Raw genomic sequence first — 22596 nt, forward strand, 5'->3', positions numbered from 1 at the left:
AATGTTGATAGTGCCTGTAGCTGCGTGTTGGTCCCTGGCACCTTGAAGGTTCAATGTTGATGATTGTCAATATTTGATGTACGTGTTGAGAACAAGAGCTCGGTACACGTACCCAGGGGACAAGCAAGACACTGGACACTAGCCGCTCGGGGATCAAGCCCCGATTCCCCGGCAAAAAAAAAAGAAAAAAGCAAAATCAAGCCAGAAAAGGACCACGGAGTAATCCATCCAGCACAGCAAGAGGGGGCAACCACAGAGTCGAGACTGCAGGAACGGCCATCCGGTACAGTGGCGCTAGCGCAGGACACACGTGGCGGTGCAAGACAGATTACGAGCAGCCGCACAGTGTCTGTCACAGTGCACAGTGGCTCCCCCCAACGCACCCGTCCGGTGTTCCTTTTCGTGCTGCTATCGTCGCTCGGGTGCGGGTGCGTCAGAACTTTGTAGCTCTTCTCGGCCTTTTCCTTCGTATCGCTCACTCAACCCCCCCTAACGAGTTTTTTTCGTCCTGTTCCCTTTTTCCTTTTCCCTCATCGACCCGGTACGCGTTTTTCACTGCATTGGGTTTGACAGCTGATCTGGTTTGGTTCCCTGTCCGCCCAGATTGACATTCCTAAGCGCCTCTCTCCTCGCGCTCTCTGCCCATCCGCCTCCTCTTTTTTTTTTCTTCCATCGTTCAAAACCTCGTACACGCCCCACGGCCCACCCTCCTCGCAGATTCTGCTTGCGTCCATTCGCTGTGCTTTTCGCTGCTTGTACGAGCCCGGGGAGCTAAGCCAAGGCTAAGGTGCCGTCAGACGTTCGTGGGCCTGTCGCCGAATCCAACCGTTGCGGCTCGTATCTCTTCTTTTTTCTCTCTTTCTATTTTTTTACAAACGAATCAAAAGATCAGCCTATTTTTGCGACTGGCGCTCGCTCCCTTCATCGTCCGAATTGGCTGATTCGTTCCACGCGCACGTTCTTCGGATTGTCTCTGGAACGTTGGACTGAAAACAAGGTACGTTTGCGGTTCCTGTTTGTCTTGCCTCTGGCCTCCCTTTGCAAGCCGTTTCGAGCTCAATCGATCTTGTGCTTCTTCATCCTCTGTCGTGCTTCCCGACGGCTACGGTCATCATGCGAGGCGTCAGACGCGGCTGAGTTCTCGTCGGCTTCGTGCGTAGCCACTGCGTTCGGCCTGGTGCCATTGCACGACCATCATCTGGATGGCTTATCTGCTCTAGCTTGAGTCGTCGACTCCGGCGGTTGGAGGGAATACACGCTATTTGTTGCTTCGCATTGCGCTTCGTTTCGCCCGGCTCTTTTCTAGTCGGCTAAGCGCCTTGGACCTTCATTCTAACATTGCATCTCAACACAGTCGATCCAAGTTTACGACTGTCCACACCGGCGCCGTCACCATGTCTACCAACACATCTAATCCGCCGCAAAATTCGTCGCCGCCCGAGCATTCGGACGCCGCAGCGCCTCCTTCTTCAACTCCAACTCCACCACCGAGCTCAACTCCAGAGCCGCCGCCATCATCAACAGCACCACCACCTCCTCCTTCATCGACACCTTCATCGTCTACTCCAGACAACCCCCCGTCCTCGACAGCTCCGCCATCTGAGCCTCCATCGAGTAGCACTACACCACCACCGCCGCCGACTTCATCGTCATCGACAGAGCCACCGACTTCTACGGAACCGCCTTCATCTACGTCAAGCTCATCGTCGTCATCTACTTCGAGCTCATCGTCTACTTCTACGACCCCAGAGCATACCACCAGCAGCAGCAGCAGCGACTCTACAACCGCGCCCCCTACATCTACTACTCCTCCCCCTACATCGTCAACGACAACTGAGGAAACAACTACTGTTTCGGGGAGCGCTCCTTCGACTGAACAGGTGGTTGTAACACGCACTCGGTCGGCTACCAACACCCCAGCCAGTGGCACCACTACCTCGTCGACTTCGACGGCAACTCCGAATGGTATTGCTGGCAAGGATAGCAGCGGCGGTCTCGACTCAAAGGCCAAGGTAGCCATTGGCGTCGTCGTTCCCATTGTCGCCATTGCCATCCTGGCCGTCATTGGACTTTTCCTGTGGAAGAAACGTCGTGCGCGCCGGGTGGCCGAGGCCGAGCGAAGAAAGGAGGTCGAGGACTATGCCTACAACCCCAATGCCGATCCCACCATTCCTGTAGTTGGCATGACTGGAGGAGACGCGTATGAGATGCGGGAAGAGGGATCTGTTGGCTACCGTGGCTGGGGATCAACCACTCTTGGCGGCTCAACAGGCCGAAAAGCTTCGACCACGATTTCTGGTGCCACCAACGGTTATTCCGACATTTCGCCTACTCGTGGCGGCAACATGTCTGACGCGGCATTGATTGATGGTCCTGAGGGAGAGATTCTTGGCGCCATGGGACCGTCAGCGGCAAACAACCGTGGCGATGTTCGACGAGGAGCTTCTAATGCGTCTTCTTCATACAGCGCAACCGGCCGATCAGACGGCTCTGACGCGGGCGCAGGCATGGCCTACAGCACTGGCGCCGGTTACTACGATCAATATAGCCAGACTCCCTATGACACCCCCTACGGTGGTGCCAACGAGATGCCAGCTCCGCCCATTATCCGCGACAATCCCGCTCGGCGTAGCACGCGCGTTGAAAGTCCTGGTCACTTCCCTCAGCAGAGCGCTGGCATTTCCCAGAACTTCTAAGCGCCACCCGTCTGTGAGACTTTGGATGTTTTTAACGCTCGTTGCGCTCGAAAGATAGATACCCCCCGTTCAGCCAGGCGTCTTGGCCCGTTTCAGGGGTTGGGAGGACGCTGAAGGAACATGAGAGGCGTTTTTAGGATTTTTATTTCCCCCCATCACTTTGTTTAATACTGATTTGCATACGACGAAATTTGGCTTTTGGATTTTTTTTCTTCCCCCTTGGTTTTTTTCTTCGTCAATTTACGCTCGCTTCACTCACATACACTCGCTTTTATTTACAACGCGGCACAGCACGGTACAAGTCGAATATGTTGATGCTTGTTCTTGGTTTACGGGAATGAGAATTGATTTAATATGGGCAAGATGAGAGGTAGTAGAATAAAAGAAAGAGGAGGGATCTGCTTGTTCAAGAGGAGGCAACAAAAGGAGACGAATCAATGTTGGTGGGGGTGGAAAATAGAATGACACATGCTTTTTACTTATTTAGCATGTATCATTCATGACAAACACAACGACGAGAAAAGAAAAAAAGGGGGGGAGACGCACTTGTACATACAAACACTATATGCATCTACATCTGCGGGCGTAGCGAGTCGATTTTACTGCTGCCAGTGCTGTTGCTGCTACGGTTGGCTTGATTCTACTATACCTCCATTATTCCAGCCATTCGGTGCCTTTAATGTCTTCCACACCTCCTCAGACGTATTCATACCATGGATCTTATCAACTAGATGTTTTGTACTCGTCTACTGATTTCGTATGGGGTTGATGATGCCTGTCTTTTCGTCGTCGTGGCCAATCCCCTGCCTCGATTTGGACCCTTTTTGTCGTGTCTTGGATAAATGTTTTTGGTCATGCGGAGAATTCTTTTAAAACAAAAGAAGTTGGGTATATAGATGCTGGGATGTTTTTATGGAGGAAATGGTATCACATGGTACAAAGTTGCGAGTCTAATATATACATATATACACTTACTTTTCTTCACATTTTCTTCTTTAAAGATGTGAGATTTTATGACTTTGTCTTGGGTTCGTGTTTTGGTGTTTATACATACGGACACACAACTCAAATTTTTACCACTACTGATGCCAACCAGGCACCTATCTTGTTTCTTTGGGAGTGTGAATATATCTACAAAGCCCCCTACCATATTTACGTGCTATTATTTCGTATCAGCTGGTTTCCGTCTACACCAAAACGCCTGAAAGATTTCTTTTGTTTCCTTGTTTTGCCTGTTTAATTTATTTGTCTTTTCTTTTCTTTTCTTTTCTTTTCTTTTTCTTTCCATCCTTAACCGTCCCCCCTAATTTACGCCTTCAGCCAAGCCGACGCAGTGCCTCGCTCACCCATCCCCTGACTCAACTCCATGCGGTCCCACCAAAAGCGGCACTGCTCCAGCTCCCTGTCTGTAAGTCTCCTCGTCTTGACCGGCGTGCCTTGATTTCTTCCTCCCGCAGCTTCGTCATTGCCTTCTCCAAAGACGAGAAGCTCCCCGATTCCTGCTCCGGAGAAAGACGTAGCGGAGCTATCGTCTCCGAGGGGACTCTGAAACAGGGGCCAAGCTTCCTCTTGGTCGTCTTGGTTGAGTGTACCAGAGGGTGAGGAGCAGAAGGAGACCCAGCGGTGATTCATCTCCTTGGCGACGGCTATGAGACCTGGAGTTGACTCGAGGATGTTTAGGTCGTGAGTTACGGCGGGAGGCTGGTCACCGTGAGAAGCTGCCTTGAATGGTGATGAAAGAGCAGCGTATTCATAAAGATATACACGGGCTCCAGCTCGAGATAAAGTGTGTGCGGTATGAAGAACAGGGCAAATATATGCGTAATGGCCGTAAGCTTCGTGGATGCGGCGGAACTGCGCTCCGTACGGGCGTTTCTGAGGACCTCCTATGCCGGGGGGCTGAAGATAGGGGGAATCTGGGTGGATGAGGGGATCAGGGTACAGCAGCTCGAGAGCGTCAAGGTCGTCTGCTGAAAAAGAAGGAATGAGTTTCTGGAAAAAGGAGCGGAATTCGGCGCTGGTGGAGGCATGCTGCGGAGCAAAAGTCGTGCCCTCATGAGAGCAGAAGCCGGTGATGACGGAAATGTCCTTGGCACGACCCGACTCGACGAGCTGGCGCCACAGGTTCAGGGGCAAGTCTGGGATGGCACCTCCAGGACCGTCAATGACGGGCTGGAAGGGCCAAGTCACGGGCGTGTGGTGCATGGCGTAGACGGTGAATGAGGCTTCGATGAGAGAGTCGATGGGGAGGATGTCGAGAGGCCTGTTGTTGGCGTACATGCTGCACTCGTTTAGATGGCCTACGTTGCGAGGATGTGAAGGAGAAAGCACAGAGCGTGCAGTTGGAGATCCGGACTCGAGGATGGCCTTACGAAAGGGGAGAGGAGAGGGGTTGAGCAAGTGATGACCAACCTGAGAGGTGAAATGTCAGTAAAATCTGCCGTTCGGTGGTGCATCATCGTCATCTTCATCTTCATCTAGTGATAAGATATTCCACCAAGAGATGAGAAATTTCAAAAAAAACTCACCGAATGCGCCCCAGCACTTGTCCCCAAGAGCGTGATATCACCAGCATCCCCCCCAAACTCGCCAATCCACTCCTTCACCCACTCAACCGCCAGCCTCTGGTCCCTCAGCCCCAAATTCAGCTCCTGCGTCTCCGGCGCACCAGCCAAGAACCCCAGCGCCCCCAGCCGATACGAAACGCTCACAACCAGCACCTGGCTCGCCCCCCAGGCCACAAACGACGCCAGATCCCTCTCCAGCGGGAACCCAAAGTTGAAGGCCCCTCCATGAACGTAAACCACCACGGGCAGATCCCTCACGCCCTCGCTCTCAGGCCCAACCACGTACTCCGACGCCGACGCCGACACCGACGGCCGGAACACGTTGAGCGTCAACGGATTTTCTGCCGTGGCGTGCTGCGCCATGGGGATCGGCTGTGAGGGCGCAGGGCGCGAGGCATCGATGACGCCTGAAGCCTCGGACGGGGGCATCGCCACGGCGGCCCGGAAGCGCTGGGCGCTGGCGAACGGGATGCCGTGGAAAATGTCCAGCGCTTTTGGGTACTTGGCTGATGCGGGCTGGAAGACGCCGACGATGGTGCAGCCGTTGACGGCGACGGTTGGAGCCTCCATGGTTGGGAAGCGAGTCAGTCAGTTCAGGATCTGGGGGTTATGACGTGGGGTGATTTGAAGTGAGGATATCGAGATGATGACGCTGGCTGGATATCAAGGCGACGACGGCGGAGATGAGATGGATATATATTGGAGAGAGTAAAAGAGAGAAGAAGAAAAAAGACGACAGCAATGATGAGCGGCTAGAATGTGTCGGGATGAATATTCTGGTGCTGTCGCCAAGATTTTTTGAAGTTGAAGATTTTTTTGTCTTCTCTCAGCAGCTCATCGCAGCTGTTGTGCCAAGGCATAAACAAAACCGAGATATACAAACAGGTCGGGCACCTGTACCTTGTTCCGCTCCAGGTATTAATACAGAGTGCGTGCAGCAGTCCCAGCGAAAGAAACAAGAGGCGTAAAGACTTCAAAGCACTCGTTAAAAGATGACTCAATGAAAAAAGCTAGCAATGAAAAATTGGCAGCCAAGCGAGGATGTAACGATGCAGTCCCTAGCCTTATGTTATCAATAAAAGTGAACACCAAAAACTCACGGAGCCAATAGACGTCATTGCTGCATTTGGCAGACTAAACTTGACACTCGCTCGAATCTGGCTAGAAGGGAATGGTGACTGATGACATGACATCAAATGACAGGTGACAGCTCAAAGATTTGCATTGTTGCTTCTACTGCTAATGCTAATACTAATAGTCTAATATCAATACTAGCAGTCTTAATCTAACCTTGGCCGTCCTTAGACTTCTCTTTCTCCCAGCTCTACTGCAGAGTCTCTCCTCTCTTAGCCGTAATGCATCCAGCCTGCACAGCACAGCCGGCAGATCCCTTTAGCCTCATCCACCTTTCTGCGAATCAGCCGCCCAATTACTGGCTGCCCAATTGTCAGCCCCGTCCTCTATCCTAGTAGAAAGCTCAAGCAGCTACAGTGTATCATAGCTAAAGCGTTGCACGCCTCGCGGCTGCAACCGTGGGATTGCTCCCAAAACCGCAAAAGTCTTTGTATCCCAAAGCGTCGACAAATTTGCGACACCAAAAACTCGCAAGCCCTTAAAAACTCCAGTCCCGTCCCTATTTGTACAGTTGAAACAATGGCGGTATTGATATACTCGCCACCCGCGTTGTAACTCCCCTCCTTGATATATCTGTTGTGCGCCTGATGCTGCTCAGTCAGAGCAGCCCCCCTTAAAGAGAACCTCAAGAACACGGGTATGATAGAAAAGAAAATGAACAAAAGAAAGAGTAGACAAACAGTGCCTAAACTCTAGAGATACCGCACCCTCATTGCCCCGTGATTTGCTTCAGAGACGCCGCCTCCTTACGACGCTTCCTCTCTGCCCACTCCCGACTCGCTATTCTAGAGCGCTCAGCAGCCTCGTCTCGAGCAGCCTTGGCAGTCATCGGTCTGTCACTCTTCTCGTGACTCTTCTTCTCCATGATGCTTGCAGAATCGTGCCCCAGAATCTCTTTGCTCTTAGACCGGAACCGGGTCATCATGTTTTCAATGGATAGCGGATTCTTACTCTTGGTGGCGGTGACCACTGATGCAAGTATCGACCGGTTGATAGACTCTGCGACCGCAATCATGGAACCACGTCCACGCTGCTTTTCCGCCTTACTCGGGGTGGGCGTCATAGGCTCATCGCGCACAAGACCCAGCGACAGTCGCTTGACCTTGTGAGACAAGGCCGCCTGCCTCTCCGCGTTTTCCTCCTGAATCTTGGCCTGACGAGCTCGACTTGCTACGGTGTCACGGGGAAGCGTGCTAGGCGTAGAGTTTGGCCGAGCAGGTCGTGCCTTGAATTCGCGTCTCTTCCGCTGCTCTTCTTCCTGGGCCCGCAGCTTAGCCTCGCTTTCCTCCCTCTTGCGCCGCGAAATGGTATCTCCAGGCAGCTCAAAGGTAGGCTTGGGCAAAGTCTTGTTGCTTCTCGGCTTTGGGGGGGCCTCTAGTGCCTTGAGAGCCGCCGCATGATGTGCCTCGCGGGTTTCGCGAACTTCCTTCAAGCGTCGAGCGACGGCCTTGCCCGGCAACTCAAAACTGGGAATTGTAGGCGTTTTCGATGAGCGAACAGAAGACTTGGCCACAGTTGCCAGGGTGTTCCCGGCTTTAGACATGAATACACCAAGGCCGGACCGACGACTCGAGGATCCCTTGACTGGCTCTTCAGGGCTCTTCTCCCGAACAGTTAGAGACGCAGATCGACGCGGTGTTGCGATGGCCTTTTCAGGAGGTTTAGAGCGAACTGTGGCCGGTGCACCAGATACCGTCGATCTTTTGAATGCTCTCATTGCGTCTTCTGGTGTTGAATAAGACGAAACCTTTGGTGATGGTCTGGTTACCAGAGCCAGTTGTTGAGACTGCGTAAACGCGTTCACTGCCTCCAACTGGTCCTCGAGCCGATCCAGCTCCTCCAGCGAGTCCTCAATCCGCGGTAGCGAGAATGAGGTGGCTCGTGACGAGCTGTCGCCAAAGCTCCTGTCGCTCACCGCAGTAAACGCTGGCGAAACCGCATTCTCAACGGCGAGAACAATCTCGGGAACCTTCATTGGCGGCGTTACTGGACGGCTATGGTCCATCCAGGTGACGGAATCGTCATCACCGGCGATCCGAGGATCCTCCATTTCCACGGTCCAGTTGGCGCTGTATTGCAGTGGCGTCGCCAGTAGATAATATGAATTGAGCGGGCACTCGCTGTCGCTATGTGGCTCCCGCTTCTTCTGCAGCACTAGATTGCAGACGTAAACTTTGCCGTCAGCTCCGTGCTCAGATGCGTACTCTTCAGAGGAACTGTCGTGAATGCTAGAATTCGGGGACGGCAGATGGGTCAACAGCCATTCAAACTGGCCTGCCGAGTGTCTCTTGACCTGCTCCCAGATGGTGCGTTCGCCAATTGTATCTCTTAGTATGTCGTATACTTCAGCGAATCGCTCTAGGAGAAGCGCAAAGTATGTCAATGACTGGGTGCAAGCAAGGAAAATGAGAGAGTAGATGATTGTGACCGTATGCCAACACACCTTGAGATGCACGAGTGGAGGATGACCCCGTGTTCTCATAATTGTGCTTGTTGATGTCCAGAGTAGACGCTTCTCGCAAAGAATCGAGAGGCTGAAAAGTCTCTGAAACAACGGCTGGCCGGCGACGAAATTGGGGTGAGGATTGTCTGGCTGCTCGACGGAGAGCCGAAGGAGAGGTTGCTATGACATGTTTCTTCAGGTCTCTGGTAATAGCAACATCCGATGGCCGATGACCCTGGCTGTGATGTTGACCTGGACAGGGATCCTGGACGACGCTATCACCCGCTAAATTCCGCTTCGACGACGTTATTTGCTTTGGCGTATGATGAGTCGGCAGTTTTTCGTAAACGTCACGAGAGCTGCCCGGTCTCGCGGGTCGCTGAAAGATGTCGGCTCCAAAGCGGACATCACAAGTGCCCCCTTTTTGCACAGCGCCAAAGCCAACATCCTCTGCCGACGACGACTTCGCGATGCCGCGCCGGGCCATTGTCGCAGCAGCTCTCGGGAGCAGTAGATGGCGCCTGCAAAGCGTGCCGAGGGCGTGATTGGACTGGAAACTTCGCACGCAGGGGGTTTCTATCAGATACGATAGAAATTAATTACTACGACTCCGTATCCTTCGCGGACAGAACCAAAACCGTAGTCTAATTTCGCGGACAGGCCGGACTCGGGCGGCCGTGGGCGCTCAAGCGGGGCCGAAACCAATATGTTCGCGAAGTCTTCTATTTCAACTAGTAGCTGGTGAAATGAACCAAGATTGCTGTGATGATGCTGGTTTGGGTATAGTAGGATAGGCAAATAACCTCTGGGGTAAATCAGCTCTGCCGTAGGAAGCTATTTTGGACTCAATGTTGATTGCGGGTGAGACAGGTTGCCAAGTGGTGGAGCCGAAATGAAATGAATCCGATCTCCTTCCACCTTCCGCTCTGCTGCGCCAAGGTCCACAGTGATTGCTTTCAACCTTGCTGGCCCATCGTCATTTCCCTTGTCCCAGGTCGCCATTTTTATCGACTCCCCTTTCAAGTCGCCTGTGTTGCAGTGGCAAGCGACATCGCGACCAGGGCCGAGGCAACGCGTCTCGGATTAGTATCGGTGGCGCGGCAAGGTACCGGCGATAAGGGTGGGAGGCTGCCGATAAAATCGACGATGGCTGAGGATGCCTCCCATCGAAGGTTTTCGATCTGCAACTCCATCTTTCCGGGATGGAAAGAGGAGCATCTTCTAGGGCATAATCTTGACATGCCGGGAGACCATGACATCAAAGGAAAGGTTTGCTGCAAAGTACCGGAGTCTGTTGCAGCATGCAATGCATCCAAGAGCATGTGCGCTGACCCCTGTGGCGATGTCCCTTGCCTCGTATAACCCCATGATGAGGTAGCCAGTCGATTCCAACAAGCTCGAGGCGACTTCTCAAAAAATCATTCGCATAATAGTAGTAGTAGTCGATCCGATGCTGTTAATTACTACCATCATTCTTGCCCATCCCAGCTTACGCGTCCGTCATGGACTCGTCGGCTGCCGCTTCTACTGCTTCGGCTTGCGCCTGTAATGTCGGTGCATGCTCCGTGGGAATTCGTACTAGAGTTTGTGGCAGTTGCACCGCGGATGTTGATGCCTCTTCTGTGGCAGGCCCAGCTGCTGTTTTTGCCAGTTTTGCTATGTTATGGTTAAGAGCCGGACATGACTAGAGTAGTGATACTGGACCTACATGAAGCCATGCTGATGGCACGAAGCACATTATGCCAGTTACCAACTACAGCAGCAATCACTGCCCGTCTTGTCAGTTCCAATTCTCATCTCCATAAGCACAATTCAACACAAGCTTGTCTTACCCTCAGTTCCATCTGACAAGGTGGTGAGCTTCTGCTCCAAGGCCTCCATCTGAGTTGCCACTGTCGCGCTCAAGTCTCTCAGCTCCTTAAGATTCTCAAGCTCTGCTTTTTTCTCTTCGATTCGAGCCAACAATGCCGGTGACTGTGGAGCTGAAGCGGTTGAACTTGATGCGCGCACATGCGATGAAAATGACCTGGTAGGATACGACATTTTGGGCGATGGATGTATTTGTGTGTGAAGAATTATCTGTCTCAGTATTAAACAATAATCATCGGATTAGCAGACAAGTGTAGCTGTCATTAACAGAAAATGCATCAACGGGCTTGAACTCAAGCTTCACCGGCTTCGGATATGTAGACCAAGCAATTGTATTGAGTTTCTTTCTAAGATCTGGCGGGGTCTAGTCCCGAAGCTTGATTCACGTGGTCTTCACCCTAGCAACCAGAAGCTTTTGTGTACAAACGGTTTGCTAGTGTAGAGATAAAAATTTGCGCTATGCCCAAACAGGTCGCGGAGTAAATAATGACACAACCAAAATTATCCCGCCCAAAGCACTTTCCAGACCGACTTCTCAACCGCTTTTGATACCCCAATAACCATCACTGGCTGTTAAACTCTTCTCCATAACCATTTGCGCGGCAGACACGCGTGTCTCCTGAGGAGCCATGGCTAGGCTCAACGAAATCCCGGTGCCGACAGAGACCCTAGAAACGCGTATGTGATCTCGGGTATCAACTTCTGATTTGTCGCGCGTGCTAACAACGTGCCATTCAGTTCGCAAGAAGATGCTTCGCCAGAATAGAGAACTCGCAAAGACAAACAACATCCGAGCCCTTCGAATCCGCGAACTGGAAAATGAGTGCGCATGTATGCTGTCGGAAAATCTCGAGCTGCGCAGCCGCATCCTGGAGCTGGAAAAACAAGTCGACGACAGCGAGTCGCGAAGGATAGCAGATCACGCGATGGCCATCAAGGCCAAATTAGAGTCGCAACTTACAGAATGGGGCTCTCTTATTGCAGAATTGGGCCTCGAGCCGCCCGCCAAGAGGCATTCGCCCATGATTAAGCGAAGATCAAAGAACCCATTGGGCTTCAGCGCGAGTCGGCCTAGTCCATCTCAGAGGCGGCTACGCGAAATTGCAAAAGATGTTGAAGAACTTGGCGTCATCAGCGAAAACAGGAGCAATTCCCGGAGATCCATGAAGTAGGTAACCTCAACTTCGCAGTGGATAAAATGACATGCTAACAAATCTATAGTCATGAACAAATTCTGGCTCTCAGGTCAGAAGCTGATATCGAATCGCCTGAACTGGGCCCTCCACCAATGTCTAAATACATTGAGGAAGACCCTGTCAAGATCGATTCACCAACTAGATCAATGCCTGTTGAAAGCTCAAAGAAGACAAAGGGCCTGGAGCCCCCAATTACACTAGCATCGTCAAAATCTGACCAAGTAGACGATGGCGAGGAGCAGATAGCGCAAAAGCGTGACCGGGTCAATAAGCCCAAGAATACTGCGGATGCTGCACCAACTCTACCCGTTAAGGCCGGGTCAAAACGGAAATTCGGAGCTCAAGACGACAACGAGAACAATCAACCTCAGAAGGGAACGAACGAGAAGAGTATTGGCAAGATATTAGTCGACAAGACAGAAGGAAGGTCGGGGAGGGGTTTCGTTAAGATGAGAAAAACCTCGCAACTGGAGCTCTCAGAAAACGTTCGAAGACCGCTGGCAGTCAAGAGCACTAACGACGATATTCAATCCCCGAGGAAAATTTCCAAGTCAAAGCCATCGGTGGTTGATGAGATAGCGACAGCCAAACTCAATGCAGCAAAATCGAGGGCGGCATTTGATCGACAAAAACAAAAAGCGAAGAACCCATTACCCACTGAAGCAGAAGCCCTGCCTATCTTTACGATTGAACCTCAAGGATCCTCGGGTGCAACAGTTGACTTGGCAGCACCCATCCGAGAATCAGCATTGTTCTCGCCTGGCTCTCTGGCGGTGGACGTATCGCCTGAGGGATCACGAGGAGACACGCCTCCTCCTTCTCACATCTCGTCCAACGGAGAGACATCACGGCCTAGTAGGCGGAATCGGACGACTATCAGTTATACTGAGCCTAACCTGAAGGGCAAGATGCGACGACCAACTAAAGAGCTATTTGACGCCGTAACTGGAGAAGGGAAATACGCTCGACGGGTCAGCAACTACGAATCCGCTCTGCCTGAATCGACAAAGAGTAAACGAGAGATGGCAGTAACCGATATTGAAGATAATCCGTCGAGCCCTCTGGCGGCAAAACATTTAGCTACAGACGTCCTTCTAAGTAGCGTCGTTACGGAACGCCGCAAGCGTTCCTCGAGCATAGCATCAAAAGGCTTGGGAATTGTCAACGATGCTTTGAAGGACGCAGAGTCATCCGAGGGATCAAGAGATACTAGTATCAACCTTGATAGTAGCGGTTTGGCAGAGGCCGATGTGTATGAGTTTACGAGCGAGTCGCCTCCGGCTGAGAAGGAAGTAGTCAAGGAACCAAAGAAACGGGGTCGGAGACGGACCACTACATCAAGGCATTCTACAATCAATCCCGATGATGACTATAAAGACGACAAGTTATCAACAAGAGAGAGGATTAACTCTAGACGGAGGAGTATGATGGTATGACGGCCCTGAAGCCTATAAGAGCAGAGGGGGAAAGTACAAGGAGTTTCGAGCAAGGATGTGTTTGGGCGTTACTGTGGGCACTCACGACTGTCAATTTGGGATGCATTGTTAGGCGAACTTGAATCTTGTTTCATGCGCGAGATACCAAGCGACGGAAATTATTGAATGATATTTGAATTTATCTTTATGCTTTTTCTGGTTCTTTGAAAGTAATGGTGGACCTGTACACCGACAAGCACCAAAGTTGTTATATATAATTGGGTTGGCCCGGGTATTGACTCCTTCTCTACCTCTGCCGTCGGCAATTACAATGGTTTCTATTAGCTGAGCATCTTCTCTCTCTCCAATTAAGTCAGGCGTGTCATGATGAACCCGTAGATGGCTCCACGGGCTTTGTATAAGTAACCTTCTCTACCGCCACATTCTCATTTCCCTTTTCATCCGTCTTTAGTTGGTAAACGTAGAGAGTCAGTGAAATGCCTTGGACCTGTCATAAGGGTCAGTATCATTGCTGAGAAGTATAGAGTATATAGAAGATCTCACATCCATCAGGCAAAAGCTTGGAGACGTAGGCTCCGCATCCAGGCTTGCTCCGGTCAAGAAGGCTCCCGTCGCGCTGCCCGGGTTCACGAAGAACTTGTCCATGTACTCGAAGGCATCGAAACGGTGAGTGCCGCCCCAGCATAGGACATCGACGTCCAGTCTGTTGGCTTCAGCTAGAAGCAGGTCGGGCTCGTTGGAAACAAGCGTGAAGCCTTCCAAGAAGCCAATTCGGATGCCTCCGTGGGTGACGACCTGCGTCAAGGGGAGAGACGTGGCTTCGACATCGGTGCGGCCCTTGACGATCTTGAGGTCCGGCGACAGGGACCGTAGATACTCGTAGGTGTGCTTGTCGGTGAGGTTACCGAGACATAGAGTCTGGCCAATCTTGCCGGGCGCAAGCAGCTTCTTGAACTAGAGGGGCGGAACGCAACATCGCAAGTTAGCAAACGGTGACAACACCCAAGCTCCAGGGTAAAGCCGCTGGGGACTCTTTCTTGCTCGGCGTACCTTGGCGGGAATGTCCAGCGCCCTGTCCGGGATGTGCAGGTCCCCAATCACAAGTATGAGGAAAGTCATGGTTCCTCGCCGAAGCTGCGCAGTTCAGTGGCCGGATCGGAATCGAACTTGCGAAGCTGGATCCCCCAGAAAGCTGACGACCAATTACTACCGCTGGAGCTTGGGTGAGGCTTGGAGGGGCCGCAGGTACGTCGACAGCTCGGATACAACGATGTCAAATATTGGATATTGGCATACGCTGCTCAGCCACACTCCACCTGTCTGGCGCAACTTATCGTTATCGTTATCGACTGGCGGGGATTACGATAAGGAATTTTTTGTGCTGTGCGCTTTGCTTGCCTCGAATTTTGCAGCGGGCAAAGCGGACGCTTTCTCTCACTCAAGAGGTTTTGGACGATATCTACGACAAGATGGCGGCTCCAACTCCGACTCTGGCTGAGAAGCTGGACAAGATCAAGTCCCCGGGACTTCAGAGTCAGAAAAAGGTGAGCATTCTTGTGTATTCAGAGATTGATGTACGGTTTGCACTGGCTAACTTTTTTGTGTGCGCTTAGACTGTCGTTGTGTTGCAGGCGGTCGAATCAACTTTGAAGGAGCAGAACACAGCTCCCACTTCTACTGGATATTTTGCCGCCCTTCTCGCGCTTCTTCAGCAGGCGGAGAACAATGGAAATATTAACATCGAATTGGCCACTCCGGTGGTCTATCTTCTCGACGTAGTCACCCCGTTCGCACCGCAGCCTCTGCTTCGATCCAAGTTCACCCAGATCCTTACGCTGCTCGCGCCGGTTTTGTTGTCGCAAGATGCGGAGCCAATTCTTCTTAGGACTTCAATTGGCTGCCTAGAATCTCTCCTCCTGGCCCAGGATGCCGCTTCATGGGAACTGTCTGTTACCCAGATTGGACCAAGGCGTGCCGTTGCCGGACTGCTGAACCTTGCTTTGGATCAGAGGCCCAAGGTTCGAAGACGATCTCAAGATGCGCTCAAGAAAGTTCTCAAGAACCCCCCGCCAAGCCCCTCTACGGACCACCCAGCCGCGGACATGTGCGCCCACACTGCGCTGAAGAATTTGGAGGATCTTGCAGCCCAGGCTGTCCAGGCACGAAAGGGCAAGAAGGCGCCCAGCACGACACACGATCCGGCATTGATCCACGCACTTCAGTTGATTAAGACAGTTGCATCTGCAAGCGGTGGCTGGCCAAGCACCAAAATCGAGTCTCTTTGTGAACTCCTCCTAAACATTGCCAAGACGGGCAACGAGTACATGACCATGGCCGCTTTTGAGATTTTCGAGTTGATCTTTGAGGGAATGACAGACGAACTCACTTCAGCAAAGCTGCCTCGCCTGATGGAGATTATTTCAGAGCTGCGACCAGCTGCGAACGATACCCAACTTGTCCCCCCGTGGCTTGCGATCCTTTCCCGAGGCTACGATGTGTCTGCACAGGTTGAAGCTGACGAGACCTTCCAAAACCTTCCCGATCTTTTCAATATGGTGGCGCAGTTCCTTCAGTCTGATTCCGAAAACATTAGAATCTCGGCCTCCGAGTGTTTGGTCTCATTCATGGCCAACTGCATTCCGCCACAGGTTATTCTTGAGCCGTCAATATACGATGAGAAAGTCCTGGATAAAATTGCTAAGGCGGCCGAGTCTCTCCTCAGTGTTCAATACCAAGCCGCTTGGTTGCAGACTTTCAATGTCCTGGAGGCTATTTTCACCACTCTGAGATGGAGGGCAAACCCAATTATGCTCAACGTCACACGAACCATCGGAGAGATCCGCGAAAACCCGTCTTTCCGGAACAAGAAGGAGGCGGACGAGGTCCTGGGCCAGGCTATTCGAGCTATGGGCCCTGAGGCGGTTCTGTCCATTCTCCCATTGAACATCATCAAGCCTGTAAAGGGTCAGAACGGAAGAGCATGGCTGTTCCCGATCCTGCGAGACTACATTAGCAACACAAATCTGGCTCATTTCAAGAGCGAGATGGTGCCTTTGAGTGAAGTCATGTTCCAGAAGGTCTTGGATCATGGGGAAGCTGAAAAGACTATGGAGATCAAAATCTACGAGACGCTGGTGCAGCAAATCTGGTCTACTCTGCCGGGTTACTGCGACCTGCCGCTCGACCTGATGGAATCTTTCGACCAAGCTATGGCTGAAATTTTGGCCAACCTTCTCTACAAGCAAGTCGACTTGAGACTGGATATCTGCAGAGGTTTGAGGACTTTGATTGAATCCAATCAAGCCATTGCAAACATCGAGGAGGAGGAAGAGGATCTCCTCCTACAGAGCCGGGTAACCAAGGATGCCGCTCGGAAGAACTTGGCGTATCTGGGCCAGTTTGCTGGTAACATGCTTGCTGTTCTCTTTAACGTGTATACCCAGACTTTGCCCCAGAGCCGAGGCCCCATTCTGCAGACTGTAAATGCTTTCCTCAGCATCACGCCAAACCAGGAGCTTATGGACACGTTCGACCGTGTCAGCAAGATGCTTGCTGGGGAACTCCAGAATGCACCGGCCGCTGAAAAGCCCGCTCAGGGACAAAAGTCAAAGGATCACATGCCGTCCACTGCACAGACCCTCATGGATCTTGTCATTACCATTTCGGCATATCTCCCACGAGAGAGCTTCGCTACTTTGTTTGAGATTGCTTCTGTAATTATCAACAAGGAGGAGGAGCCTCAGCTGCAGAAGAAGGCGTACAAGCTGATACCACGACTGGCCACTTCCGAGCTTGGTAAGGCCGCTTTGCAGGAGCGAAATGCTGAGCTGCAGACCCTGATCCTCTCCAGCTCGGAGAAGGTCTCTGCTCCGGCTAGACGCGAGAGAATCGCTGCTATTACTGCATTGTTGCCCTTTGTCCCCGACAACTGCCTTCACTTCATCCCGTCTGTTCTGAGCGAGATTGTCATCTGCTGCAAGGAGAACAACGAACGAGCCCGTGAAAGCGCATACGACCTCCTGGTTCAGATGGGACACAAGATGGCGGCTGCCAACGGTGCTGTCATCGACAACAGCAAGGTGCCTCACATGCCAAGCGATGCCCCAGCTGCCACTGCCAATATCGAAGAGTTCTTCACCATGGTGAGCGCTGGTCTTGCCGGAAGCACCCCCCACATGATTTCTGCGTCAGTCACCGCCATCAGCCGCCTCCTCTACGAGTTCCGATCATCTCTCAGCGACCAGACTCTGTCTGACCTGGTGCAAACGATGGATCTCTTCTTGACTTCAAATAACCGAGAAATTGTCAAGAGCTGCCTTGGCTTCGTCAAGGTCTGTGTCATCAGCCTACCAGTTGAGCTGATGATGCCACGACTGGACACCCTCGTTCCTAACCTGATTATCTGGAGCAACGAACACAAGGGCCACTTCAAGGCCAAGGTAAAGCACATCTTGGAGCGCATGGTCCGCCGCTTCGGCTTCGACGCCATCAACAAGAGCTGCCCCGAATCCGACAGGAAGTTGCTCGCCAACATCCGCAAGACCAAGGAGAGGGCAAAGAGAAAGAAGGATGCTGCCAAGGGTGCCCACGACGACGACGCTAGTGAAGACGACGAAGAGGACGACGGCAAGCGACAGTATGAGAACGAATACGACCGCGCTCTGTATAGCAGCGACTCGGACGAATCTGAGGGATCAGACGACGAGGGCGCACAAAGACCCAAGAAGAAGGCCCAGAAGGGCGGCAAGACATACATTGTCGAAGACGACGACGAGCCCCTCGACCTTCTCGACAAGAAGGCCCTCGCTAGAATATCATCCACCAAGCCCGTTAAGCTCCGCAAGCCCACAAAGACAAAAGCCAAGACCGATCTCGACGGCAAGCTCATCCTCGGCAAGGACAGCGATGATGAGGGCGCCATGGACGTCGACCAGGCCGGCGGCGCCGAGAACTCGGGCGTGGGCGCCTACGTCGCCGCCATCAAGGGCCGCGACGCTGCCAAGCGCGGTCGCGGCGGCAGACTCAAGTTCTCCAACAAGCGCTCCAAGGACGGCGATGACGGCGACGAGATGGACGAGGACGATGCCGTGGCCGTCAAGAACAGCATCAGCCCCGGCCGGGATCGCGGTGGCAGAGGAGGCCGTGGAAGAGGCGGCCCGATGCATGGAGGCCGAGGAGGCCGTGGCGGCTCTTTCGGCGGCCCTAGGAGCGGAAAGGGCGGCATTGCTGCTGGTCGGAGGGGTCTGGGCACCGAGAAGAGACACGGTCCGGGCTCGGGAGTGGGCAAGGGGCAGAGAAGAGGCCGGAACTAAAGGGGGGTTCTTAAGGAGAGAAGCGTTCTTGCATGAAAGAAATGACGGCATGATTGGGTGAGAATAGCCTTTGTATGCATCTTATGGATACCCACGGGTCATAAAAAGAAGAGAGCTGCTGGACTCACTTTACATGTGAGCGAAATGTGGGTTGCGTGGTTAACTATTAGTTTTTTGTTGTTCTCGAAATAAATACATATTTACTTGTTCTACTTACTATCTGCTCATGCGTCCTTGCTATGTCTTTGACAAAAAGAGGCACAATCACAATCGACATGTTCAATTTCTAAGCACGATAAACTCAACACTCGATTCACCCTTCAATTTCACACCCCTTTCTAACATAGAAGCATCATGTACTCGCACATGTCTTTCCATCATTGATGCTCTTTTCCAAATCATGCTCAACAAAAACAAACAAACAAACAAACAGCCGCCAATGCCTCCCTCCCTCTGGGTATCTAAGAGTGGTGCTTCCACGTGGCCGACTCCGGCAAAAGGAGAGCGTTGGGGGGTATATAAACATGAGTCCAACCAAGCAAAATTCCTCCACTCCATGCTTTTTGCCATGCCATTTTTGAAAGACAAAAAAAAAAAAAAAACGGACAAACGAAACCGTATATGCTTCTAACTCTCGATGTGCTCATCATAATCATCATCATTGGATGCTGCGCAATGCCTGGGCTTGAAAATCGAAGCAGAAAAGATAAAGGAACAAGGGGCGAGCTGACATTGAAACCCGGGGGCTAGGAATGCCACATCAGTCGATAACAATTATGTTTGATGCTGGCTGACCTAGGCCCGGATGCTCTCGTCTAGTTTCATACCGTTCATCTACCCCAGAGGGTCGCGGGGGAAGGGGATGATAAACGGGTTCGGGATGAGGTCGTGGGACCTGTCTGTCACCATATTGTCGTCTGCAACACATGAGTATCAAATCAAAGCAAATTCGAGGCGTATGCTAATCAAGAGTGTCTATAACTTACATGACCCAATAGCCCTCAGGAGGTGGTGCAGCATACTCTCCACTAGGCACTTGCCGGGTTTGTACTCTGTAGTCCGGCTCTTTGGTCAGTGGTTCAAGCCTCGGTGCACCGTAGTAGTCGCGAGGAGGGTAGGGGTGAGTATGGGGTGCAGGAGGTGCACGGGAGCGAGAATCGTATAGAGGATTGACTTCGATTTCTGCAACACCTCGGCGCTCGGCCCTATGCCTCGAATCTTCTTCCCATTGAAAAATCGTGTGTGGCCTGACAGTGGCTTGGACCTCAACCTCTGCCGGTGGCTGAGCAGGGCGGGTAGGTCGTAGTTGAATTCGCGCGCTGCCTTCAGGTCGAGGGTTGACCCTTTCATAGTATCCGCCTCGATCCTCCATAAGGATAGGATTTGAACGCTCTCCAGGGCGGGTTGCGTTTAGAACGATTCTCCTCATCTCCGGAAGCCTGGAAGAAGGAGCTGACACTGGGTTGCCTGATGCCGGATGAGGAAAAGAAGATGCTGGCTGTGCTCCATATGCAGTGGGATGCGGATATGTCTGGCCACGGAAGTCATGCGAATGATTGGATTCTCTACTGGAAATGGCATTGAAATCCATGGCATTTTGCGGTCCATCATAGGTTACCTGCGTCGCTGGGGGGCGGTCCCAAGGATGGATTCCTTCTCCTGGATTTGAAACAAGCCTAGGGGGATGCTGAAAACCTGCCAGTGGTGTGACCGGTGTTGCATAAGAACTTACCGAGACCTGGCTCCTGGGAGGTAGGGTGCGTATGTATGTGGACTGCGCGGCTGGGGATGCCGGCTCAATAGAGCGCACCAACATGTCTGGGAAATGATTGGAAGCCGAAGGAGCCAGCTCGCGAGATGACGTGCTAGTTGAGAAAGGCACAACGGACATTACCTTTTCATGAGAGGGCCGAGCATCTATAGGCGGACCACGGTAGGGTGACGAAGTCAAAGAAGATGATACCTCATACATGGGCCGTTGTATTCCGCGGCTATTCAAACTTGGGGAAGTTCCAGGGGGATGAACCACTGGACTTAGGTCGTCATATGGCCGGATATGGACGTCATAAGAAGGCCCAATAGACCTGGAAGGCTGATATGAGGCGGCATGGCTGATGGCAGTATCCAGAGAGGGCGGCCTAGCCACTGGTGTTTCCACTCGATTACGTCTGATGGCTTCTTCCCAGGCGCGGTATCTTCTGAATCCACGCTGAGCTCTCCTGTCAACTCTGCGACCACGATCAGGGTATTCCAACGCTACCACGTTTGGAGCAGGAGGAGAAAACACTTGGATCGCTTCTCGAACAGAGGACCTAGGAGGGGAGCGATCTGGCTGATACATATGACGGACAGGTTGTGCTGACCGGTACACAGGCATGGGTGTGAGCCTGGCTTGATCAGCATCCTCGTCCGATGTATAATCGGTCGAGTCATCGTCGTCTTCATCGTCATCATCATCCTCGTCGTCATCCTCTGAATCAGAGATGACAACGACCTCACGCAAGATCTCGTCCAGTTGGTCGCGACCAGTTTCTTCATCTCCCCGCCACTTAACGAGGATGTCGAGACACAGAGATTCTACAGTTCGTCGAGCGTTCTGCCAAGTTGTTTCCCTCAACAGTGCATCATACCGCGTATGAGTGTGCCTTATGTGGGCAAGGACTGCCAGCTGGACTCTGCGAGAAAGTGGAATGTCTTCTGAGAAGCCGACAGGATGCTCAGATCGATTAGTTGATCCCTAAGGAAGATATTATTGTTCGCCATTTGGTCTTTTTGTGTTACGGGGAAAGGTGGGGAGAGAAAGGAGAAAATACAAACCCGAGTGAAGGAGTGCTCGATAATCATCTGACGGTCAGTATTGGGAATCCGTGGAAACAGGTCCCTAATGGCGGCATCAACTTGAGCATGATAGGCGCTCTGGGATTCAGGAATAGGCTCAGGGCCGGCGCCTGTTACTGCACCGGCAAGGTGAGGCATATCATCGATGCTTGCCTTGGCTTCCTCAACAATGACTTGCCTGATATGATGGCCAATTCGATGCACTTGGTTGGCAAGGCTGCTTTCATCAAGACCTTTTGCATTCTGAGAAGCCAAATATTAGATTAGATAATGTTGCATCACGCGTACGACGGGAGTAAACACACGGAAACAATAAATATCATGGCATCTTTTTCGCGGGATATTTCTTTGCAGGCTGCGGTAAGCTGGGGGTTGCCGATGGGGACAAACTCGAACCCTGGTGGCGGGGTTTTTTCCGTCGTGATCTGAGATTGTGAGTATATTTCCACCTCGCGACAGACATACGGGGAGCGTATATGCTTTGTACCTGATACTCGAGCTTCTTCTTCTTTTCTTTATTCTGAACCAGCTCGAAGTATGAGTGATGCTTTGACATTGGCAGCGACGGTTTTGCCACAAAATTCTCATGTCGAGGCGAATAGGGATTGCGATACTGCGATCTTTGAGTTCTCTTGTGCCGCTCTTTGGGCCCAGCGGCGGCTCCTGGGACTAAGCCTCGTCGTGCTCTTCCCATGTTGAGTTTCAGTGGCTATCATACAGTATCATAACGCGATGTCTTCCAGGAACAGAGGCAGTGTTAGCATAGCAAAGAGGCACAGTTCACCGGCTTAGCACGCGCTCAAGGTTGCATCAATGAGCTGCTGAGATCTTGCATCAACCCTCGCTCAACTGGGCGGTTACAGCACCAAGAGGGGTCGCCTGGCTCAGGGGAACGCAGCACGAGCAGCAAACAAATCAAAACGTAAAACAGTTGCGTGGGTCCGGAGCGACTGAACAAAGGGAGCCTTGACGCCCGTTATCGTCGCTTCGAGTTGCAGGCCGACAGCTCCCGATACCAGCGGACGGCGAGGCGGGCCGTGGCAACACAGAAACAGCCGCTTTCAGAGGCTCTGCCTGAAGCTGGTTGGGCTTTGACTGATCAGGT

The 22596-nt window shown here is 52.2% G+C and overlaps 8 protein-coding genes across 8 annotated transcripts; 3 read left to right on the top strand and 5 right to left on the bottom strand.

Moving 5' to 3' along the window:
* Window positions 1-1394: 1394 nt before the first annotated feature.
* M431DRAFT_95082 (hypothetical protein) lies at window positions 1395-2696 on the top strand (the record flags this gene model as incomplete). Its single annotated transcript, XM_024924655.1, has 2 exons — window positions 1395-1729; window positions 1925-2696. 2 exons carry the CDS (start codon window positions 1395-1397, stop codon window positions 2694-2696), a joined length of 1107 nt encoding a protein of 368 aa, XP_024770200.1.
* A 1308-nt stretch (window positions 2697-4004) lies between these two features.
* On the bottom strand, window positions 4005-5833 carry M431DRAFT_499347 (hypothetical protein; the record flags this gene model as incomplete). Its single annotated transcript, XM_024917790.1, has 2 exons — window positions 4005-5108; window positions 5225-5833. The coding sequence occupies 2 exons, from the start codon at window positions 5831-5833 to the stop codon at window positions 4005-4007; spliced, it is 1713 nt and encodes a 570-aa protein (XP_024770201.1).
* A 1273-nt stretch (window positions 5834-7106) lies between these two features.
* M431DRAFT_95276 (hypothetical protein) lies at window positions 7107-9327 on the bottom strand (the record flags this gene model as incomplete). The annotated part of the gene is made up of 2 exons (XM_024924685.1): window positions 7107-8753; window positions 8785-9327. 2 exons carry the CDS (start codon window positions 9325-9327, stop codon window positions 7107-7109), a joined length of 2190 nt encoding a protein of 729 aa, XP_024770202.1.
* Window positions 9328-10329: 1002 nt separating this feature from the next.
* Window positions 10330-10883, bottom strand: M431DRAFT_499349 (hypothetical protein; the record flags this gene model as incomplete). The annotated part of the gene is made up of 3 exons (XM_024917791.1): window positions 10330-10496; window positions 10549-10608; window positions 10673-10883. 3 exons carry the CDS (start codon window positions 10881-10883, stop codon window positions 10330-10332), a joined length of 438 nt encoding a protein of 145 aa, XP_024770203.1.
* A 455-nt stretch (window positions 10884-11338) lies between these two features.
* On the top strand, window positions 11339-13341 carry M431DRAFT_95597 (hypothetical protein; the record flags this gene model as incomplete). The annotated part of the gene is made up of 3 exons (XM_024924720.1): window positions 11339-11387; window positions 11448-11877; window positions 11931-13341. 3 exons carry the CDS (start codon window positions 11339-11341, stop codon window positions 13339-13341), a joined length of 1890 nt encoding a protein of 629 aa, XP_024770204.1.
* Window positions 13342-13702: 361 nt separating this feature from the next.
* Window positions 13703-14460, bottom strand: M431DRAFT_95161 (hypothetical protein; the record flags this gene model as incomplete). The annotated part of the gene is made up of 3 exons (XM_024924669.1): window positions 13703-13828; window positions 13885-14295; window positions 14392-14460. The coding sequence occupies 3 exons, from the start codon at window positions 14458-14460 to the stop codon at window positions 13703-13705; spliced, it is 606 nt and encodes a 201-aa protein (XP_024770205.1).
* A 304-nt stretch (window positions 14461-14764) lies between these two features.
* M431DRAFT_124439 (hypothetical protein) lies at window positions 14765-18863 on the top strand. The gene is made up of 2 exons (XM_024912219.1): window positions 14765-14885; window positions 14955-18863. The coding sequence occupies exons 1-2, from the start codon at window positions 14811-14813 to the stop codon at window positions 18651-18653; spliced, it is 3774 nt and encodes a 1257-aa protein (XP_024770206.1). The 5' UTR covers window positions 14765-14810; the 3' UTR covers window positions 18654-18863.
* Window positions 18864-19348: 485 nt separating this feature from the next.
* On the bottom strand, window positions 19349-22295 carry M431DRAFT_255776 (hypothetical protein). Its single transcript, XM_024913824.1, has 5 exons — window positions 21979-22295; window positions 21797-21916; window positions 21471-21734; window positions 19640-21390; window positions 19349-19570 (listed from the first exon to the last, which is right to left on the bottom strand). The coding sequence occupies exons 1-5, from the start codon at window positions 22183-22185 to the stop codon at window positions 19414-19416; spliced, it is 2499 nt and encodes an 832-aa protein (XP_024770207.1). The 5' UTR covers window positions 22186-22295; the 3' UTR covers window positions 19349-19413.
* Window positions 22296-22596: the final 301 nt, after the last annotated feature.

The sequence above is a fragment of the Trichoderma harzianum genome, assembly GCF_003025095.1.
Source record: "Trichoderma harzianum CBS 226.95 unplaced genomic scaffold M431scaffold_14, whole genome shotgun sequence".
Taxonomy (NCBI): Eukaryota; Fungi; Ascomycota; class Sordariomycetes; order Hypocreales; family Hypocreaceae; genus Trichoderma; species Trichoderma harzianum.

What these genes read in the sequence shown, in the direction of transcription:
- M431DRAFT_124439 (XM_024912219.1), top strand. Translation starts at nt 14,811, where the DNA reads ATGGCGGCTCCAACTCCGACTCTGGCTGAGAAGCTGGACAAGATCAAG. An exon ending in GACTTCAGAGTCAGAAAAAG is followed by an intron (nt 14,886 to 14,954) that starts GTGAGCATTCTT and finishes GTGTGCGCTTAG; the next exon opens with ACTGTCGTTGTGTTGCAGGC.
- M431DRAFT_255776 (XM_024913824.1), bottom strand. Translation starts at nt 22,185, where the DNA reads ATGGGAAGAGCACGACGAGGCTTAGTCCCAGGAGCCGCCGCTGGGCCC. An exon ending in CCATGATATTTATTGTTTCC is followed by an intron (nt 21,735 to 21,796) that starts GTGTGTTTACTC and finishes TTGGCTTCTCAG; the next exon opens with AATGCAAAAGGTCTTGATGA. An exon ending in TCGAGCACTCCTTCACTCGG is followed by an intron (nt 21,391 to 21,470) that starts GTTTGTATTTTC and finishes TATCTTCCTTAG; the next exon opens with GGATCAACTAATCGATCTGA.